This window comes from Metarhizium album (genome assembly GCF_000804445.1).
Source record: "Metarhizium album ARSEF 1941 chromosome Unknown scaffold_9, whole genome shotgun sequence".
Classification (NCBI taxonomy): domain Eukaryota; kingdom Fungi; phylum Ascomycota; class Sordariomycetes; order Hypocreales; family Clavicipitaceae; genus Metarhizium; species Metarhizium album.
This window is the reverse complement of record NW_024467583.1, coordinates 35,602-56,120: the sequence shown is the minus strand read 5'-3', so window position 1 is coordinate 56,120 and position 20,519 is coordinate 35,602. Positions and strand designations below refer to the sequence as shown.

At 56.2% G+C, this 20,519-nt stretch overlaps 7 protein-coding genes across 7 annotated transcripts; 4 read left to right on the top strand and 3 right to left on the bottom strand.

Annotated features, from left to right (window-relative positions):
* Positions 1–1,305: 1,305 nt before the first annotated feature.
* Positions 1,306–3,657, top strand: MAM_04121 (Heat shock protein Hsp70; the record flags this gene model as incomplete). The annotated part of the gene is made up of 5 exons (XM_040822919.1): positions 1,306–1,538; positions 1,750–2,349; positions 2,404–2,655; positions 2,729–3,257; positions 3,325–3,657. The coding sequence occupies 5 exons, from the start codon at positions 1,306–1,308 to the stop codon at positions 3,655–3,657; spliced, it is 1,947 nt and encodes a 648-aa protein (XP_040678798.1).
* A 554-nt stretch (positions 3,658–4,211) lies between these two features.
* On the top strand, positions 4,212–5,630 carry MAM_04120 (uncharacterized protein; the record flags this gene model as incomplete). Its single annotated transcript, XM_040822918.1, has 1 exon — positions 4,212–5,630. The coding sequence occupies one exon, from the start codon at positions 4,212–4,214 to the stop codon at positions 5,628–5,630; it is 1,419 nt and encodes a 472-aa protein (XP_040678797.1).
* A 243-nt stretch (positions 5,631–5,873) lies between these two features.
* MAM_04119 (Beta-lactamase/transpeptidase-like protein) lies at positions 5,874–7,305 on the bottom strand (the record flags this gene model as incomplete). The annotated part of the gene is made up of 3 exons (XM_040822917.1): positions 5,874–6,023; positions 6,098–7,046; positions 7,226–7,305. The coding sequence occupies 3 exons, from the start codon at positions 7,303–7,305 to the stop codon at positions 5,874–5,876; spliced, it is 1,179 nt and encodes a 392-aa protein (XP_040678796.1).
* A 1,015-nt stretch (positions 7,306–8,320) lies between these two features.
* MAM_04118 (uncharacterized protein) lies at positions 8,321–9,495 on the bottom strand (the record flags this gene model as incomplete). The annotated part of the gene is made up of 2 exons (XM_040822916.1): positions 8,321–9,408; positions 9,468–9,495. The coding sequence occupies 2 exons, from the start codon at positions 9,493–9,495 to the stop codon at positions 8,321–8,323; spliced, it is 1,116 nt and encodes a 371-aa protein (XP_040678795.1).
* Positions 9,496–10,609: 1,114 nt separating this feature from the next.
* Positions 10,610–11,671, top strand: MAM_04117 (thiamine pyrophosphokinase- protein; the record flags this gene model as incomplete). Its single annotated transcript, XM_040822915.1, has 2 exons — positions 10,610–10,686; positions 10,777–11,671. The coding sequence occupies 2 exons, from the start codon at positions 10,610–10,612 to the stop codon at positions 11,669–11,671; spliced, it is 972 nt and encodes a 323-aa protein (XP_040678794.1).
* A 1,670-nt stretch (positions 11,672–13,341) lies between these two features.
* MAM_04116 (transcription regulator BDF1) lies at positions 13,342–16,382 on the bottom strand (the record flags this gene model as incomplete). The annotated part of the gene is made up of 3 exons (XM_040822914.1): positions 13,342–13,701; positions 13,787–16,193; positions 16,285–16,382. The coding sequence occupies 3 exons, from the start codon at positions 16,380–16,382 to the stop codon at positions 13,342–13,344; spliced, it is 2,865 nt and encodes a 954-aa protein (XP_040678793.1).
* Positions 16,383–19,060: 2,678 nt separating this feature from the next.
* On the top strand, positions 19,061–20,320 carry MAM_04115 (Small-subunit processome, Utp12; the record flags this gene model as incomplete). Its single annotated transcript, XM_040822913.1, has 1 exon — positions 19,061–20,320. The coding sequence occupies one exon, from the start codon at positions 19,061–19,063 to the stop codon at positions 20,318–20,320; it is 1,260 nt and encodes a 419-aa protein (XP_040678792.1).
* Between the last annotated feature and the right edge of the window lie 199 nt (positions 20,321–20,519).

The window sequence follows — 20,519 nt, the reverse complement described above, 5'->3', positions numbered from 1 at the left end:
CCATGTGTGGTATATGAGCAGTGCCAGCTTGTCCTCCAACTAGGAATGAATACGCACGGCCAAGCTTAATGGGTTGGGCTTGGAGATGTGCAACGCAACCGCGAGGACAAACTTGTCCTTGCTGGTTCCCGAGTACGATTTATCCACATCAAATGTGCACGCAGAAGCAAACTGATAGAGTACTCCGCACCGAATAACAGTACATGGCGACTGAGGTGAAGGATGACTGATAATATATTTAATTGAAGAGCATACATTGATGACCCGAGATATGTTTTTCGCACTTAGATGGGCAACTTGTGATGGCTCCCAGATATGTGGGCGTCTAGGATGTGCCTTGGCGCAGTACGGATACGGTCGCATGTTTGCTGTCTTTGGCTCTTCTGCTTTGTTGTCACTCACTTTTCTGCAAGGCAGCATCCTCCGCCCTTCGAGAGGCACACCTAATTACCTGCCTACCAGGTTCTTTGGAGTGGTTGTGAAGTAGCTTCCCGAGTACTTGAGTACTTAAGTGCTTTAGTAGGCACTCGAGCAAAGGTACTTAAGTACGTAAGTGTGCATTGTTCTTTGTTTTCGTACTTTGACGCGGCGCGACGAAGCCACTCTGTTAAATATTTTTTAAAAATATTTTTTCTCTGGGAGAGAGTAAATGAGTCCTTCTTGGATGAAAAGTCGTCTACTGTATACTCATGTCTCGCAAGGAGGCTTCTTGTCTTGTACTGCTGACAAGACGGATTTTAATAAGGCCAGCCTGAGTACCCATTTCAAGTACTTGCTCAAGTACCTAGGTAGGTACCTAGGTACTTAAGTAAGTACCGGTGTACAGGTTACGCAAGCAAAACGAGAAGCAGTGAGCGCTTGGCCAAGTCTGTCGTCACTCCACCAAGCTGGACACTAAGGTCCAAACTGCAGACTTAGAATCCTGAACGTTGTCCATCGTTACTCATGGTGACCGCGACTGAATACATCCACGGCAAGACAAGGCATTTCTGACTCAATCATCTTTGCTGTTTCTGGCTGGACTCTTGCACGGCGCTTTTAAAAACACATTTTCCCCCTCCACTGCGGCTCTGCGCAAAACGAACTAGCTGCAGTTGAGCCGGCCCATCATGACGCTTGAGCTTGAGCAGCCGGCATGAGGATACAGTCAAGGACCGGTTGCCACCATCGTCTACGTACTGCAAGAACTATCGTCTACGTACTGCAAGAGGAGCGAAAGCACCTAGAGTTGACGACAAGAAATAAACGCAGACAGTCTACTTGAAGTCTCAGAGACAGCCGTGCCCCCATCAACTGACCCCCGCGATGCATTCAAATACCACGACCAACCCCTCAATCGCCTCCGCCATGAACCTCAATCTACCTCTGCGGAATATACCCACCAGTCGAAGGAATCAGGATAGCAGGAATTACTTCACTAGTTATACACCGCCCAGCTCTACGGAGGCCATTAATGGGCCGGTACGAGAGCAGCGCGAACCTGTGCCGGTTAGCGATCGACTGATTGTGGGCGTGGATTTTGGTACGACGTTTTCTGGGTAAGTACTGCTCGCGAGTCTTTGATCGTCTGGGAGAAGGAGTTGACGAGGTCGACGATCAAGGCGAGGTTCGTAGCTCTGGGCTCAGAACTTGACTCATGTAGTATCATGGAGCGTGACGTGAACTGGTCGCTGTCCTTTTTCTATCAGAGACTGCTCGTCATCAACTACCGTCGAGGCCTTAGCGTTTCCAAGACTGACACAGAAAAAGAGTTGCAGCCGTTTACACTTCTACCCCTGACGACATCGAAATCATCAAAACATGGCCAGGTGGCAACGGTATCACCTCCGATAAGGTGCCCACAGAAATCGCCTACGAGTTTCCTGCCAATGCTCTTCCCGGGGCAGACCCGACAGCAAAATGGGGATTTCAGTTTCGCCCCGAGGAATCCCGTCTGCGGTGTATCAAGCTGTTCCTTGACCGGTCTCAAAAGCTCCCCTTTTACGTCAGCCCCCTGGACACTGCCGCGCAACTGAAACGCTTCAATAAGAATGTTGTGGATGCTGTGAGCGACTACTTGACTCGGATTTACAAGCATACCATGGACACACTTACCCGGCGGTACGGCGAGTCATTCATGGCATCAACAAAGGTCGAGTTTGTTCTTACCTGCCCGGCTGTATGGAGTGATGCCGCCAAAAATACGACGCTGCTGGCTGCTGAGCGTGCCGGGATGGGTAGCCGCTCCGAGATTCAAATGATCAGCGAGCCGGAGGCGGCTGCTGTATATACGTTGAAGGCCATACAGCCAAACCATCTGAGCATCGGGGACAACTTTATCGTTTGCGATGCAGGCGGTGGCACCGTTGAGTGAGTGCTTCTCGAAAAACGGCGGATGTTGCTTCGGGCCGCTAACCTCCGTAGCTTGATTGCGTACAAAATCATGTCGCTTAAGCCACTCCGAGTGGAAGAGTCTGCTGTAGGTACAGGTGGATTGTGTGGCAGTGCATTTCTCAACTACAGGTTTGAGGAGCATGTCAGAAACCGACTCGGACAGGCGCGCTTTGACGAGATGAAGTCCAAAAAGGGGAGAAGTTGGCAGATGGGGTTGAAGTACTTTGAAGAGTTTGTGAAGCGCAACTTCAACGAGGAGGAGCACCAAGAGATAAACGTTCCGTAAGTTTGTCAAGGGCCCTCCATGCAGCCAGCATTGGCCATACTTGTTGTCCATCCTGCTGACAAGACGTAGCTTTCCCGGTTTGCCAGACGATGAGGAAGCCGGTCTCGACTCTGGCTTTCTCGTCATGAGTGCTGAACAAATCAAGGACATTTTTGAGCCAGTGGTGAAGGAAGTGTGTGACCTGGTTCAGGGCCAGGTAGAGGGACTCCGTGCCAAGGGCGGCATCGTTTCCGGCATTGTCCTTGTAGGTGGCTTTGGGCAGAGCGACTACCTGTACCGACGACTGAAAGCGCATTTCACGAGCGCAGCTCCTCCACCGTACAGCGAACGACCGACCCATGCCAACGCTAGCGCGACAGAAGAAAATGGCTCCATAGAAGTCATGCAGCCTGTGTATGCTTGGACTGCCGTTGTCCGCGGGGCGGTCCTGAGGGGCCTGGAAGGGAACATGGTCATTTCTCGGAAGTCGAGAATGCACTACGGCACCTCTTACGCGACGGTGTACGATGAGGAGAGGCACTCTGTCAGCGAACGATACTGGTCGCCTCTGTGGGAGCGCTGGATGGTCTCGGACAGGATGCAATGGCACATTGCCAAGGTAAGTCCCGATCGTCACTTGACACCTTGGCGTGTCACGCCGTCAGAGCTAATCCGTGGCAAAACAGGGCGAGGCCCTGTCGCCGTTGTCCCCCATTGCCTTCCACTACACTCGGAACTTCCGCCCTGGACAGTCGTTAATTGTCACGGACGACTTGATTGCCTGCGAGGGGGACGAGCCGCCGGCAGCATGCACGCGAGACCTCGTGAACGTGTGTACTCTGACGACGGACTTGAACGCCGTTCCGAGGAGTCTTTTCACTCGCCTGACTACAACGAGGGGGGTTGAGTTTGATAATCTTGATTTCACGCTGGAAATGATTGTAGATAGTGCGGGCCTGGGGTTTGAGCTGAAGGTCGATGGGGTGAGGTATGGGCGGGTAGAGGCGGAGTTTCATTAGGAGCAGGTTGCCAGGCGAAATGGCGGTTGACAAAAAAAAATTTTACTATATAAATATTTTTACTGTACTTTTTTTATTTTTATCTTGGGTAGCATGGACATGTGCTCAAAGTGAGTCGATTAAATGCACGAGTGCATAGATGGACAAGTGTATATGCATATAGAAAGTATTGGCACAGATAAGTCATCACAAAGAAAGTGGCTTTCATTTGTTTGATGGCGGCCCCACCCCACCCGCGCCTTCCGTTGCCAAAGCTCCACTTTTGGATTTTTGTCCTCTCAACGTGAACGAGTTGGATGGATGGATCATGGGATCATGGATGAGCAACAACTCTGACCAGCCTGACCAGCCCGAGCAGTCCATCCGGACAATGTTTTCATAAAAAACAAAACGGCGCATCTCATCTTTCTTGGCCCGGGTCGGCGCGGGACCACGGCAACACACGTCCAACGCATCGCGCCATCGTCGTGTGCAACACAAGCCGAGTGCCTGCCAGCAATCCGGCATCTTGGCGCGCCGTGGCATCGTCAGTCGCATCACTTCGTCGTCCCACGATGCCCGTCCGGGACACCATATCAGCCCTGGTTGACTGGGCCACCTCACACGGGGCCACGCTGCATCCATCCATCGAGGTCTACCGAGACCCCCAGACCGGCCTCTCGTTCCGTGTCAAACCATCCGCCCAGTCACCGGTGCAACCATACGAAGCCATCGTGCAACTGCCCACCTCGCTCGCCCTCTCCTACTTGAACGCCGTGTCCGAGCAGGGCGGGCGGGAAACCTCGGGCCCGGCCGGCCTCCCCAAGGAGGTGCTCGCCGGGGCTGCCCCCCATGTAGTCAGCCGCCTGTTCCTGATCCAGGAGTATCTCAAGCGCGACAAGTCGTTCTGGCATCCCTACATCCAGGCGCTCCCGCAGCCCGGACAGGCAAACAGGTCCCAGTGGGCGCTGGCGCCGTTCTGGGAGGACGACGAGGCCGAGCTGCTCGACGGGACCAATGTCGAAGTCGGCATCGACAAGATCAGGAACGACGTCACGAGGGACCTGAAACGGGCGCGGGAGCTGCTGCGCGCGCACGGAGACGGTGCCGAGGGCGCCTTGGACAGGGCGCTGACCACGGAGCTGTACCAGTGGGCGTACTGCATCTTTTCCAGCCGCAGCTTCAGGCCGAGCCTGGTGCTGTCGGAGAAGCAGCGGCGCGGGCTGCCCGCCGGCGTGGCCGTCGACGACTTCTCCGTGCTGCTGCCGCTGTTTGACATTGGGAACCACGACATGACGGCCGACGTCCGCTGGGACCTGGACGACGAGAGCCAGGCGTGCGGGCTGAGGGTGGGCAGGACGCACATGCCGGGGCAGCAGGTCTTCAACAACTACAGCATGAAGACCAACGCCGAGCTGCTGCTGGGCTACGGCTTCATGCTCCCGGTCACCGAGGCGCTGCACAACGACTACACGCACGTCCGCAAGAGGACGGCCCCGGCGGCGTCGGACGAGTACCTCATCTCGCTGCGGCCCGTGTCGCACCCGAGCTCCGTGCTGGCCCGCGCCAGGCAGTCGCTCGTCCTGGACGCGTCCGCCGCGGTGCTGGGCTCCTTCGGGCACGTCCAGGCCGAAATGGTCTGGGACATCTTTTGCACGCTCGCCGCCACGCCGGAGCGGCGCGCCGCGCTGATCCCCGTGCCCGAGGGCGCGTCGGGCCCGCCAGACGCCCACCAGAGAGGCCGCTTCTTCGCCGGCAAGGTCGAAGGCGAGGCGCGCCTGTATCTGCAGCAGACGGTCGCCATTATCCAGCACAAGGTGCTGCAGGAGCTGGAGCGGCTCAACGAGACGGATGTCGAGGTCGCCGACGCCGACGAGCCCGACTTGACCCGCAATCAGAGGCTGGCCCTCGATTACAGAGGCAGGTGTAGAAGGGTGCTGGAGGGCGTGTTGGAGTCCATGAGTGGCGATGACATACTCGACCACGAATACTAGAGTGCCTTGACGGCCTGGTTCGTCTCGTGTACGACTAGGTGGGTGCTTGAGGGATTACTTCTTCCTCTCCTTCTCCTTTCAAAACAACCAAGAGGCGGTCATGAGGGAGACAAGACACATACCAACATACAAGGGGCATCGGAAACGGTAGAATTAAGTGCAATACGAAGTCTCGCGGCGCTCTAGGTACATAAACCCGCCTGTTGGTTACGTGTGCTCCCCTCTTTCTATCCGCAGCCACGTCTAGATACGACTCTGAGCGGCGGGCTGTCGCAAGAGATGACCGTACACGGCAAGCTCCAGCTCGTGGTATAGCTTGGCCACGACAGGGTCGCCGTTGGGCCGGACATTGACAACGAGGACGCCGGCGATGCCCGTCTTTGCATCGACCCACTGTCAAGCAGGAGAGGAGGAATGTTAGCTCGCGAGGACGCGCAGAGAGCGAATGGCAGGGACGTGCAGCTCACCCAGCGGCTATTGAGAATCCCGCTCCAAGCAATGCTCCCCGCCCTCCTCTTCCCCGGTACGTGGTCTACGTTCAACATGGCGCCTAGGCCGTAGTTGATGACGGTGCCGGGCGCGAACTCGGGCGCGAACGTGTTGTGGACCATGGGGTGGAACGCTATGGCGCTCAGGTGCTCGGCCTGGGCCTCGTTCAGCTGCGGCGTCATGACGTCGGCCATGGACCGCCGCGAGAGCAGGCGGCCGGCCAGAAAGGCCCTCAGGAACAGGGCGTAGTCGCTGGCCGTTGTGAACCACCCGCCGCCGCCGGACTCGATCTCGTGCTTCTCCGGGGTGGGAGGCTGGGCGGCGGCGAGCCTGCCGTCCCGTGTGCGCTGGACGTTTTGCGCCGTCCGCGGCGCCGTGTGCGGGAGCCTCTCGGGCCAGAAGCCCGTGTCGGCGAGGCCCACGGGGTCGAGGATGTTCTCCTGCATGTACTGGCCGAGGGACTTGCCGGTGATGGCCTCGAGGACCTGGCCGGCCCAGTCGAGCCCGACGCCGTAGCCCCAGCTCTCGCCGGGGGCGAAGCGCAGCGGCGTCGTCACCTCCAGCTTGGACCACTGGAGGCGCGTGACGTGGCGGTTGGGCTGCGTGCGCGACCACTGCAGGAGTACGGGGTCGGAGAACTCGTAGCTGAAGCCGGACGTGTGCGTCAGCAGCTGCCTCATGGTGATGGGCCTGGTGTTGGCCTCGATGACGGGCTTGTCGTCGTCGTCAAACCCGCGAAGGATGCGGGCCTGCCGGAGCTCCGGGATGAGCGGCCGCAGGTCGGCGTCGAGGTCGAGCTGGCCGCGTTCGACGAGCTGCAGCACGGAAATGCTCGTCGCCAGCTTGGTCAGCGAGGCCGCCCATGTGAAGGCCTTTTCTGTGAAGGGGGGTGATTTGGGATCGAGGTCGAGGCGGCCGGACGAGCCGCTGTAGAGGGTTCCTGCCAGCGGTTTTGTTAGCCTCTGCTATTTTTTTTCTTTTTTCTTCTTTTTTTAATGTCATCTCTCAGTTTCTGGGACGAGGGCCATGTCATGTCAGGTTTTCCTTTTTCTTTTTTTCCCCGTCGCTTCTGGGTAAACTTGCCCTCCTTGTCCGTGACTACAAACGCAGCCCCGAGAAGCTTGTCCTTTGTATCCTCTTCTCCCTGGACGGTGTACCGCCTCAAGATGTCGTCGAGTCTGTTCATGCCGGCGGTTGTACGGAGTCGTATGCAACCACGACCTCGGCAAGGCCGCAAGGGTGTCTGTCTGGTCTGAAACGTGAAACCGATGACGCATGGGCTGCAGGGTGCACAACAGAGCAATAGTACTTGCAGCCTACTCGACTGGGGGCGTGATTCCCGGAACTGGGGTCAGTTTCTGTCCTCGATTTGCAGCGCGCAATCTAGTGCCATCAAGATGTGAAGATGCGAAACGGGCAGAAGCCGCTCAGAAGCCGCGTTATCTTGACTGTCTGCCTCGGCAAATGGCTGATACGGGTTAATCAAATTCACGTTATCCAGGGGCGGGACAAGCCGCTCGCCAGGTTGGAGGTGCCCTGTCCGTCCAATCCCGTCGTTGCATTGCAACAGGGGTGGGGGTTTCAACCCGCAGCACTCAGTTGGGGGGTACTGCCCGTATAAATACGCTTTGAGCCCTTGCATCATGCACTCGAAATTACTCGCTTGTTCCAACGTGAAAGAGTGGCCTTGTAGTGTTTTGGCAAAGGGGCTTGGGGCTTGCATGCCTTGTGTACGGAGTAGCTGAGGTTGAAATCATCTGTTTTTCCACGTCAAGTCCTGAAGATGGCTCAAGTCACAGCTAGGGCTCGCAAAGTGTGTCCGCCAGTGCTATCGATAAGGAAGCGTGACCAAAAGCAACACAACATCGACATCAACATCAACACCAAGGGCCAAGGGCCAAGCGCACAGTGGTTCCATTTCGTCTACGGAAGCCAGGGACTCCATCGCAATTTTTTTCTTCTTTGTGCGTTTCGTCTGCTCGCAAACCATCAATCCTCCTCGCCTTGCACCATCCCCCCTTCCCCCCGTCGGCGGAACACGACTACGGCGACGCCACGACGAAGAAGGGTTGGTCGAGTGCCGGTGTGCCACGCCGAGATTTTGAAGCAATGCCCGATTCCTTCAGCGTCTCCGTGTGACCGAGTGCCGAGCCTCAACTGCCGGCCGTGCGGCGCTTCGGTACTCGTCCGCTTCGTCCGCTTCACTCGAGGGCGCGATTGATCTTCTCTCCGCCGTAGATCAGCTTGTCGCCGTAGATCAGCTTGTCGCCGTCGTCGACAATCTTCTCCGAGGCCTTGTTCGCATCCCTGTGCTGAGTCTTTTTCGCCTCCTCGGTCTTTCTCACCTGCTCTCTGAAGGCCTTGACCCGGTCTAGGCATTCTTGGAGGGATTTGTGGTTGGCGGGCGGCTTGCACTCGGATTTGTCGCCGCCCTCGGCCTCCTTGCGATCTCTGCAGTCGCTGAGATCTTTGTTCGTCTGGTCCTGCTGTTCTTTGCATTTCTTGACATCTTCGTACTTGAGGGATCCGCGGGACCTTCCTTTGCCGGGGACATTTTCTTTTCCGCCGGCGGTTCCTGGCTCGGAGACGGTTCCTGGCTCGGCGGCAGTTCCTGGCTCGGCGGCGGTTCCTGGCTCGGCGGCGGTTCCTGGCTCGGAGACGCTTTCACAGACGTCATCTGGCTCAGGCATATTCTCTTTTCCACTTGCATTTCCTTCTTCAGTATTATTTTTAAGAACACTTTCTTGCCCAGTGACGCTTTGCTCAGGTAAAGTTTGCCCCTGGCCGCTTTGCCCAGGGCCGCTCTGCCCAGGTACAGTATCCCCCACGCCGCTCTGCTCGGGTGCGGCTTCTTGCTCACAGGCATTTCCTTCTTCAGTGTCATTTTCAGGAACACTATCTTGCCCGGGTACGCTTTGCCCAGTGACACTTTGCTCAGGGCTGCTTTGCCCAGTGACGCTTTGCCCAGTGACGCTTTGCTCAGGGCTGCTTTGCCCCGGTGAGCTCTGTCCAGGTGCGGCTTCTAGCTCACAGGCAATCTCTTCTTCAGAGCTATCTTCTTTGGTCTCGTTGACCTCCTGTCCGCCTGAACCACCGGCAGTCGGAGGGACTTGTTGCGTCCCAGAATTTGAATGATCCATCTGGACTTCTTGCGTCCCAGAATTTGCATTATCCATCTGGTCGCTCTCCGGGCACATATCCGACGTCCCGGCTTGATCGGTACGTCCGGCTGAAACATCGCTCGTCTGCTCCACTGGAAGGGCCAGAATACCTTGAGCAGCCAAGGCCACTATTTACCAAATTAGCTTGACGCTCTACAGGCGATACATGCACTGCAGTTTGACTAACAAGACACGAGGAGGCTGACGCGAACCATGGTGGCTGTAACAGTGTAGCCGAGATGCTCTTACAAGAGGATCGGATAGTAAGCTAAAGATTGGAACTCTTGATAGTCAAGAAAGTGAAGTGCCCAAGTTTTGAGTCTCCGGACAAGAGAGAGCGTTGGCGCTTGCTCTATATATATATGTACCACTCGGGGTTACCGTCTGAAGAACAACAACCCTTTCACATAGTATCTGAGCCCCAAGTCATTCAAGCGTTGGAATCATTATCAAGCAGGCGACTTTATGTTGTGGAGCTGCAGCCGTAAGCTTTCGAGTCATGATGATGCTCCCGTGTTGTCTGCTTCAATGGATGATCCTTGTCTGTCGGGGAATTTCTCCCATCGGAGCTGCATAATATGACATCGGGAGGCGCCAAGATTACTTGGCAATGATTAAATGAAGAACCACGAAATGAAAGCCGTGGGACCGCGCTAGGTGTCGATAGCCCCGACTCGTTAGGAATTCTCGTCGACGCTTGTCACCTATTCGCCTATCCGACACAGCGCTTGTTTCACCAGCAGGCTTTGGCGGGGCCTCTATAGGCTGCATTACTCCTCTGCCATTACTCACGTAGCACCTATTTTCGTCATGTCGAGACAGTCAGGACTCGTAACATTCTAGAACAACGACTCGTGAGTGATGGCAATCCAGGGCTTCCCAGGTAGCAAGTCAGTCCGTCCGGCCGCTTGACTGTTGGCACAGCCCCCCCCCCCTCCCCCTCCCTTTCGGAGTACGGATCTTGTCATTTCATGCGGCATTAAAATCTTGGGGATCCGTGTTATGCTGATAATTCCTCCGGGAGGGAAATTGGCTAGACTTTCATGAATCATTTGACCCTTCGCATAACGAGGGCCTCGAATCGCTATCGACGATGAACATTCAACAGATGATGTCGGAAGGTTTTACGTGGTTGGTCGGTCGATGAGGGCGCGGCTCCACAATAACCATAACCACGGTCCACCAGCCGTCTCATCTCGACTCGCCTCACCTCTCATCGCCTCGCTCGCTCGCTCTCTCATCCCGACCCGTTGAAGCCCAGTTTAGATGGGTGTCTTCTGGGAATCCCCATCAACTTGGCGGCGCCTGTCGACGTGCTGATCCCTCGCCATGGCCGCTGCGGCTGCCCGAGACGGGGTTCCTCCAAACGAACCCTCGTTGCTGCATCTCATCGCCCTCGTTGACAAGTGAGTGCTGGCGCCACGCCGTGACAAAAATTGCCCGGATCCGCACAGCCAGAGCTGCCCGCAAGCATCATCTATCTAATCATGCTGCAGCGTGCCCGTGGACTTTGAGACCAACTGCGCGCCGTACTACCGCCTGCAGTTGGCTCCGGATCCCAGAACCCATGGCTACGTTCACCCCAATACCGTCAAGTGGATGCCGTGGCCGGCCTCCTTCACAATCAACCACGACAGCCGACACGTCACTTTATCCGCTCCCTCGCCAGAGACATGCCTCTCCCTGTCCGCTCATGCCAACGCCGCCTTCCAAGCCGCCGTGGACGCCGCCGTGGACGGCAACGTGTTCCCCATGCTCAACGGCATGCACAGCGAGCACTTCCTCCTCATGGGCGCCAGGGAATTCGTCCGGATTGAGCGCTTCGCCGCGTCCCTGTTCGGAATAGCCACCCGCGGAGCTCACTTGACATGCTACGTCAGGGCCCCCGACGGTCTCAAGATATGGGTGGCGAAAAGGAGCCCCAAGCTATTCACATATCCCGGCATGCTGGACAGCACGGTGGCAGGCGGCGTCAAGGCGGACAACTCGCCACTGGACTGCATCCTCGCCGAGGCCACGGAAGAGGCGTCACTGCCCGCGGACCTGGTCGCGCGAGAGGTCCGTAGCGTGGGCGTCGTCACCCTCGCGAACCGCAACCCACGCACAGAGCTGCACCACTCCGAGGTCCTCTACGTGTACGACATGGAACTGGCAGAGCACCTTGTCCCGCGCCCTCAAGACGGCGAGGTGGAAGAATTCGTGCTCATGGGCTGCGCAGAGCTGCGGCAGAGGATGCTGGCCGGCGAGTTCAAGCCCAACGTCTGTCCCGTCATGATCGACTTCTTGGTGAGGCATGGCGAGGTCACGCCCCACGACGAAAGAGACTATGTCGAGATGTGCAGTCGTCTGAGGAGGAGGCTGCCCGTACCAACTGTTTCTGATCAGCATTGAGAGGACGAGTCACATCTTCGCACCTACGTAGCATAGGCTCTGTATTCGGGCGAGGAAGACCGAGTCTCGGCATGGCGTCGGCGGTCAAGGTAAGAAAGATGGAGATAGAGTTTGGCCACGCGCACTAGAGGCGTGCCGTGAATGTCCCGAAACAGGCACCGTCAAAGCTTCTTCTTCCTTTTGTCTGCTCTTTCTTCTCTGTCAACCGCCACATCTATTGTTGGCCTAGTAGGCGGCGAGGCGTCCCATTCCCCACGCGATCCATCATCCATCATCTTCAGTTGGCTGACGGACGACGCACGACCAATCATCGGGGACGGCACTCCTTCCAGTCTGCGGCACGGCCAAAGTACATCTACTTGCATGTGTACAGGCGCAGAGTAGGGCTCCCATCCACGGCCGGACCCGTGGGCACGTTCACCCAAGTACCAGCTACCCAGGTACTCCGTACGTGTACAGACGTAATAGCCGGTGGCCGTCCCCAGTGCCCAGTGCCCAGTGCCCACCATCGTGCACATCGTCGATCCTTCTCTTCTCCCGTCCCAAGTCCTCATCCTCATTGCCCAATCTTCAAACTTGACCGCACTTATACACTTTTTCTCGGGTCTCTCCTTCCACTACTTCTTCTTCTCCTTCTTCTTCTTCTTCTTTTGTATTCCCTTCACTCCACTTCCCCAGTCGGACAAATTGACACCTGTGCAGCGCCGTCATTTCAATGCCCCGGGTCGACTGGATATCCACCCTTTCATGACGATGCCTTCACACGCCCACAATGCCGTGCAAGTATCGGCTTCCTTGTGTGTTCTTCTGTCCCCATCAGCCGGGCGTCCGCCCTGTTGCTTCCGGCCTCTCTTCCGATGCTCACGCTTCTCAACGGATTGCTAGCTTCGGACATATCGCGGCCTGGCTCGAGTCTTTCCCGTCTCGCACGACCTGCCGCTTTGCCAGCAAACATGTCTCTCCGACGAACATCGTCGCTACACGGGCACGTGAAATGCCAACCAACTATCGGCCTTGTTGACCGCCTCACCGTGTTGTGCCTTTTCCCAAATCACAGGCAATCACTTGGGCGGATAAACAACCATGGCAAATTGCGGTACTGATTTATTTACTCGACATAGGCACACACAAATACTATACACTATTGCCATCCTACAAATTAGCAATGGAGCCTTGAGGCGCCGTCTGCTAGCCTCTTCGTTTTATTTTGGGCAAATGCCGCTCAGCAATCCCTGAGCCGATGTCATCGTCGAAACGCCAAACACCATCCCTCAGAAGCAACAAGAAAAAAAAAGAGCGAGACACCAGAGCTAACTGGCTCCTCATCTGCAGCCATGTGTCCTCTCCCCAGAAAGATCCTCTGAACGGAAGCCAAATCGCATGACAACCCCTGCCGGCTCCATTCTATGCAACGAGCCCGAAACCCCTTTTTTTTTACCTCAAAAAAACCTCAAAAAAAAGGAATAAAAAGATAAAGAAATAGTAAGACTGCAGCCTCTTCACAAGCGCCACCTTCAGTCGGTGCTGTCTCGAATTGAAGGCAACATCCGACATCCCGATGCTTAGCGCGATAGCAAAACAAAGAGTGCAGTTGATAATCGGTTCGAACGCCGGCACCATCCAATACCCTCATTTAGTCATCATCAATAGCCTCCAACGAATAGGAGAGCCTACTCTTCCTCCGAGTCGGAATCGTCGCTGGTCTCTGCTCCAGGTGTCACTTGCGCCATCCTCGCCTCCTCACCGGGCTCCTGGCCGTCCTTATACAGCCCGCGGAGTTCCTTCAGCTTCGCAATGCGTTCCTCTTGTTCTTGTGCGTTCATGGGCTTGTTCTTCTTGGATTTTCCTCCTGCGGCTTTTTTGGAGCCGGCGGCCTGTTTGGCAGGAGGTCGATTGACTTCTGTTGATGTGACAGGCGCCGAGTCCTTGGCAAAGTTGGGAAGTGCTTTCTTGCAAAGTTCCCAGAGCTTCAAAAGAGCATCGCCGCTCAATTGATCGATATCAAGCTCAAGCTCACCGTCGTTGTTCTCCTAAACGGTATCGTTAGCAGTCACGTTCACACACTCCCGTCGACCTTCTGATTGATCCCAGACATGACTCGTGTCCACGACTTACATTCTGACCAGTATCACGCTTAATAATGTCGATTGCGCGGTCAAGGTGAGGGCCATCCAAATCATTAATGGCGTTTGCGATTTGGTCCTTATCCGCCGCAGACAGACTCTTCTTTGGGGCCGCCTTTTTCGAACCTCCGGCCTTCTTGGATTGCGCGACACCGCCGGTGGACTTTCTGCCACCAGGGCCTGCCGTCTTCGACTTGGCTGGCTTGCCAGTTTTCTTCGGCTTCTCAGTCTTGGCCTTGGTACGCGCCGACTGGATTTCCCGGGCCTTTTCAATCAACGTCTTCTGGATCATGTCGACAATGTTCTTTTGAATCTCAATCATGCTTTCGTTTGGCGTAAGGAACATGCTATTGAGCTTCTTCGTTTCTTCGTCAAGCTTAGCTTGAAGTTCTTCGATAGCCTTGGTATCAACAGGAGCATCGGCAGCGTCGTCGCCATCCTCTTCTTCCTCGTCTCTATCATCGTCACTAGCGTTAGAAGCAGAGGCAAGGGCATTGGCCTTGGCATACTTGGCTAGCCAAGCATCCTTGCCCTTCATCTGCGCCAGGTAGAGATCTTCCAGTTGTTTGGCAATAGCAGACACCGGGTTTCCTTGCTCGACAGGGCCATTGAATTTGTAGCAATTGTCGAAAATAAGCCTGACTGTCTTGTCAAAGTCTTTCAAATTCGAGATTTCACCCCCAGAGAGCATCCGCGACGCCTTGTTCAGATCCATGGGCTTTTTGATGACGGAGTAATAATCAGGAATGTTAAGGCCTTCCGCATCTACAGGATCCAAAAACCAGGCATTCACATGGTGGTTCTTTGCGGACATTATCTCAGCAAGGACCTCTTCAGCAAATTGGAGTTCAGGCTTCAGCTTCTTGCGGGACGGCTTGGTTGTGTAGTCGATGTCTTTGGGCTTTGGAGCACGCACTGTCCGCTTTGGCCTATCTCCTTCCGTCGCTGTTGAACTGCGACGATCCGCAGGCTGATCTTGTGTAGCAACCGCCGGAGGTTTGTTGGCAGGCGTCTCAGCAACCGGGCTGGCAGTAGGTCCTGTGGATTGTCGGCGAGCTGCGTCGGCATTGGCCACGGCACGTGATTCGCGAATGGGCTTCGCCTTGGGGACCGATTTTGGCTTTGCTGGTTCTTCGGAAGGTATGGGCAGCACCTCTTCCCATACAGCTCTAACAGCTGTGACGGCCGACGCGGTGATATCGTGAAGCGGACCATTGAATAGCAGTGCGTTATCGAAAATCAATCTCAGGTCGGATCGAAATTTACCATAGGTATTGTACGGGCCGTTCAAATCACGCAGTCCCCTCTCAAGCTCAGCAAGATCCATCGGCCGATCGACCTTGGCAATGTAACTATCCCACAGAGCCGGCCACAGTTTCTGTACGGAATCTCGAAAGTGACCACCAGCCTTGGTCTTCTTGACCCGTCCAATAACCTTTCGCATTTCTCGACGCTGAAATGGAGAAATTTCTCGCTTGTTGGTTTCTTCGTCCAGCCAATTTGCGAGCTTATCCAGGGCAGTCGGGGTGAGACCGGCGGATTCGGTACCAGATACGACAACCTCGGCCTGGGCATCGGGAGAGACATCAGTTGTAGGTTGCGCGGGAGCTGTCTCGTCTTCCGCTGGCTCAGTTCTGGCTCTCTTGGGTGCGGGCTCCTCACTAGCGTCATGCTCCCTCTCACGGGCAACCTTGACACCGGGGGCATCGACCATAGGCATGTCACCCGTGGGTTCAGGAGGCGAAGTGGGCTTCTCAGTGGTATCGATAGCCGGCTGCGACATGCTATTTGAGCCGACGTCTACCTCGGATGTCAGCAAGGCAGTGGCATCTTGAGAAGAGATTGTGGCCACACCAGAGGTCGATGGCGGCCCAACAGCTTCTTCGGCCTTCTCAGTAGGTACGTCGGTCATCTCTGTGTCCTGCGCGGCGTCTAATTCCATCTTGTTGGTAGATTCCTCCGCAGCAGGCTCAACATCAGAATTCCCGGCAGGCGCACGGCTTGCAACGGTACTTCGGTCGGGCACTATGATATCGGATTGCTGTGCCGACTTCTGATCCTTTTCGTCCGATGCAGGTGGTGCTTTCTCTGGCTCCTTGGACGGGGTAACAGGGCTTTTCCGGCTCTCTAATGTCGCAGGCGCCTCAGAACTACGCTTCGGTTCTGAATCGCTTTTTGGAACAGCTTCACCTGCGAGTTCCAAGGCCGTGGCAGGTTCGGTCGGTTCCGTATCCTGAGTTCCAGGGTTATCACCGTTCAGCAGCGGTTCCGAGACGGACTGTCCTGTGGATCCAGACTTTGAGTCGGCTTGCTGTTCCGTCTTGGTCGCTTGTTGACGTGGTGATACGGCTCTGGACTCTGACCAGGACGCTGATTGCGGCGCACTGTCGTCGACATGGCTTTCATTGTGAAACTCGTCAGCCACCGAAGCGATAGACCAAGCAGGTTGCAACAAATCCAAGAATCGAGATGGACCTAGGGGTGACTTACCCATTCAGCGACGACTTTTGTTCATTTTTCTGCTTCTCAGGAGTGTTGTCCTGCGACTTTTGATCTGGCACAGGCGCGTCCGGGACAGACGATTCCATGGTCGTCTTCCGCCGTGACTGGGCACGATAGCTGCTCCGTCCAGAATGTATCGTCGCGACAATGAGGCGTAAAGCGACAGGACAAGCTCGACGGCGGACAGGGCGATAGCTTTGAGGTGGCGAAGAGCTTCGATGGCGACGAGGAGGGCAGAAACTGCTGTGGCTGGCACCCGAGTTGCAAAGCAACAATCAAGTTGATCGAAACAAATCGAAGCGGTGAGGGCTGCAACCAAGGCAGCGAAGCAGCGAAGAAGGGCGCACCGACGGTTGACAGCGGTTGACAGCCGTGGACGGTTGGCGAGGCGCGCGGCGCAATCAACAACGGTTGCTGTGAGGGTCGCGACGACGTGGGCGCGGCGCAGGCGGCGGGCGCGGCCAGAAAGTAGCGGCGAAAGCTGCGACAGCCAAGCGGGAGTTGTCGAGAAGGCCAAGGGTAAATAAAACAGATCAAAAAGGGCAAATGGACAGCGGCCCTAGTGTATTTCTATTTTACGAGGAAGCGGATGGGAGGCAGGCGGCGGTGGTTGGTCGCGACTGAGCCGTGAGGTGCGCCTCCGTATGCGGTGCGGTGCGTTGCTCGAGTTTGTGTGCGTGCGTGCAGTGCAGCTGCTACACACCAGAAGCAGAGGCTGGAAATGGGACAAATGTACAGAGAGCGGCACCAAGGGGGTACCGGATGCTGTGTGCGAGGTGGCGGGTTGCGCGTGCGGAGGAACGGTCGGTCGAGAAGTACCTCAGAGGTTCCTTTTGCAGGTGCAGCGGGTCACGGGGGCCGGAGGGGCGAAACGGGGGCGTCTGCGAGGGAAAGCGCGTGCACGTCAGTTAAATTTTGCCGGTCGGCGGCGCGAAGGTATTTATGAGAGAGAAAGGCAAAGTGCGCCGCGACGTTGAGATGTGACTATCGGGGCGCCGGGGAAAGGCTGGGGAGGAAATTTTCGCCTTCTCGGGAAAGGAAGGGGGGGGTTTTCTCCAGCCACTCCAGCCACAGCCCTGCCACTGTGTGGGCCGTTTAGGGCCGGGCGCGTTTGGGAAAGGCGCCCGCACGAGTCCTTTTCTTTTCCCTTGGCTGCCAGCCGGGCGGCGGGCATGCAAGAACCTTTCTCCGCGCGTAACAATGCTTTTTGAGACAAGGGTAGGACATGGACAAGCCATTGAAGCCAGAGGGATGCCTGCGTCGAGAAATACTAGGGATGGAAAGAAAGGCTGTGTTCTAGCTTGTTGCCGTCTGGTATTTGCGAGACCAAAGGGACTGTGGGGTTCTGAGAGGGCATGCGCACTCTGTCTGGACTCTGGACAAACGATGCTTTAAATATGCCGCTGCCCTCCTGCTTGGCTTCTCACCCTGTCGCGCCATCAGCAAGCCAAAGTGCATGCTTTAAAGTAGGCGAAAGCATCTACAGTCGCCGCGCAGTGCCGCTGAACTTGCCGAGGTGCTGTCCGCCGCACTGAGACGAAGTCGTCTCTGTCCAAAGGCCTGGTCCGCGGACGGCGGCAGGACTTTAAATGCTTGTTCAGGCCACGCTTGCGTGCCTTGTCGGAGCGAAACCAACGCGGCCGAGTCGGTGACGCCATCAGACCCCTAAAGGCCGCGGCCGCGCCTCATCATAGATCATGGGACGACGGGACCTTGCGCTGCCTGGCGTTTCTCCATTGTCCCGACTCCCAGCTTAAACTTGAGTGAGTGACGTACAGATGCGACCAGTCGACACGTTAATGACCCCCATGGCAAGCAGAACTTGGTCGCAACCCAGAGTGCCAGCTCCCACCAAATCAGGTCCCGCATTCTACGTTTCCACTCGACCACTTACACGGATGCCATTGAGTAGGCGAATATTGCTATGCAAGAAACATCACCCAAACGGGGCGGCATCCAATCAACTGTGGCGCATTACGGCCACGGCCAGAGTGAAGAGGACACTGGAAACTGAAAACGGAGATTGGCATGCAGGGTAGCCCTGTGGCAAGTTGGACTGTTCGAAATTCCTGTGGCCGGATCCTACTTGCCCTGGTGGCAGCCAATGACACCACGCACCGGATGGTGCCATGCACATGACTTCATCTTCGACAAACTGGGTCAAGGCCATACACGCCGCGCCAATCACCATGCTTCCCTTCCTTCGAAGCAGCACTTTGACCTGGACACACCGCGTTGTTCAGCGAGAGGCTAGCCAATCATGGAGTCCTTCGCTAACGGGGGCACGTGGGGCCAGGCTGACTGGAATGAGTCATCCAAAATGTCCAAAGCGTAGTAACCACGTGACCGATTGCCTTATCGATGTGATTATGTCATCTCTTATCGCTAGACCGCGTTGCAACCTAGCAAGGAAAAAAAAAATGAGTCGTGCATTGGGAGTTTGGGAGTTGCAGCCGTGAAATTTTGCAGCCAGGTCTGCTTGTCTCCTGTTGCTGATGACTTTTTGATCGCCAGTCTGTCTCCCGTACGAGCAAAACGATCATTGCATTACCTCTCACTTCTGGAGCCCATCAGCCTTTGGTTTTTTTTCCTTCTCTCTGCATTGATTCTGCCGTTAGGAGCTGGTGCATTCGCATGGTTCTGCATTTCATCTTTCGATATATTCCTTCTCCGCCCCCTTCCGACTGTGTCCATGTAAAACACGAGACACGCCCATCACCGCGCACTCAATACAAAACCCCATCGTCCGCACTCACGCTCCTCAATGCCCATATCCATGAAGCGGAAAGTGCCGGCCAAGCTGGCCGTGCCGGTTGTCAAGCCAAGCGCAAGGCTGCCCACAAAGACCACCATTGACGAGTCTCGAACATCCGTGGCCGCTGCTGATGTCTTGCAAAGCTCGCAGACGGAGGCCATTGAGATTTCCTCCGATACCGACAGCGACGAGGAAATTTCCGACTCGGAGGACAATGCAGAAGAAGAACAGACTAACGGCGACAAGACCGCCGCGAAAGCAGCCGCCGCCACCGCGGCCAACGCCAACGGCACCAACACAAAGACAGACGACCACGCAGAGACGGAAGGCTCTGACGGAGAGGAGACGTCGCCGTCATTCGGAGAACTATTACGAGGCAACGACACCATCGACGTCCCGGCCCCGCCGCAGCAATCCGCGTCGGGCGGCGTGACAGCACAACCCACGCGGACAGCCACCGCGCCGCCCTCTCACCAGTCGCTCACGACGGTCTTGACGCAAGCGCTCCACACAGACGACACCGACCTCCTCGAATCCTGCCTGCACACAACCGACATCACCACGGTTCGAAACACCATCGAGAGGATAGACAGCTCCCTGGCCGGCATCCTGCTCAACAAGCTCGCCGCCCGTCTGTATCGCCGCCCCGGCCGTGCTGGCAACCTCATGACCTGGGTCCAGTGGACGCTCATCTCGCACGGCGGCGCGCTCGCGGCGCAGCCCCAGATCGTCCACAGCCTCAACGGCCTGCAAAAGGTGTTGGCAGAACGCGCCAAGGGCCTCAACAGTCTCCTCGCCCTCAAAGGCAAGCTCGACATGCTCGACCTGCAAATGGATCTCCGACGCAAGATGCAGCGGAACGCAGGCCAGGTGCGCCAGGGCGAGGACGCTTCCGAGGAAGAGGACGACGTCATCTGGGTAGAGGGCGAAGTCGACCCCGTCAGCAGGAAAGACCTCGCCAACGGCGCCAGGTCAAGAAGGAGACGCGAGGACGACGGTGACGACGACGACGACGACGACGACGACGATGATCAAGATGGCCAGCACCTGCCCATGACCAACGGAGTGGGCGACTCCGAAGACGAAGAGGAGGACTCGGACGTTGCAGACGACGACGACAGCCAAGTCGCCGAGGAGTCATTGGACGAGGACGAAGTCGACCACGAAGACGTGGACGAGTCACCGGCCGAAGAGGAGGAAAGCGACGTCGAAGCCGCGCCTCCCTCGAAAATGCAAAAAGTAGCCAAGTCATTTCCAAGGAGAAAATAGAAGCAAAAAAATGGACAAAAATCACGGCAAAAATCTCGACAACATAAAACATAGTCCCGACAGGATATAGACGGCGGCGGCAGGGAGAGTGGTGAGCAGCAAAAAAAAAAAAGAGAGAAAAAGGGAAAGGAAAAGGAAAGGTGTCCAGCGACAGGAGGGGATGACAAATCATAGCCTGGCTACGTAGTTTCTTGGGCTC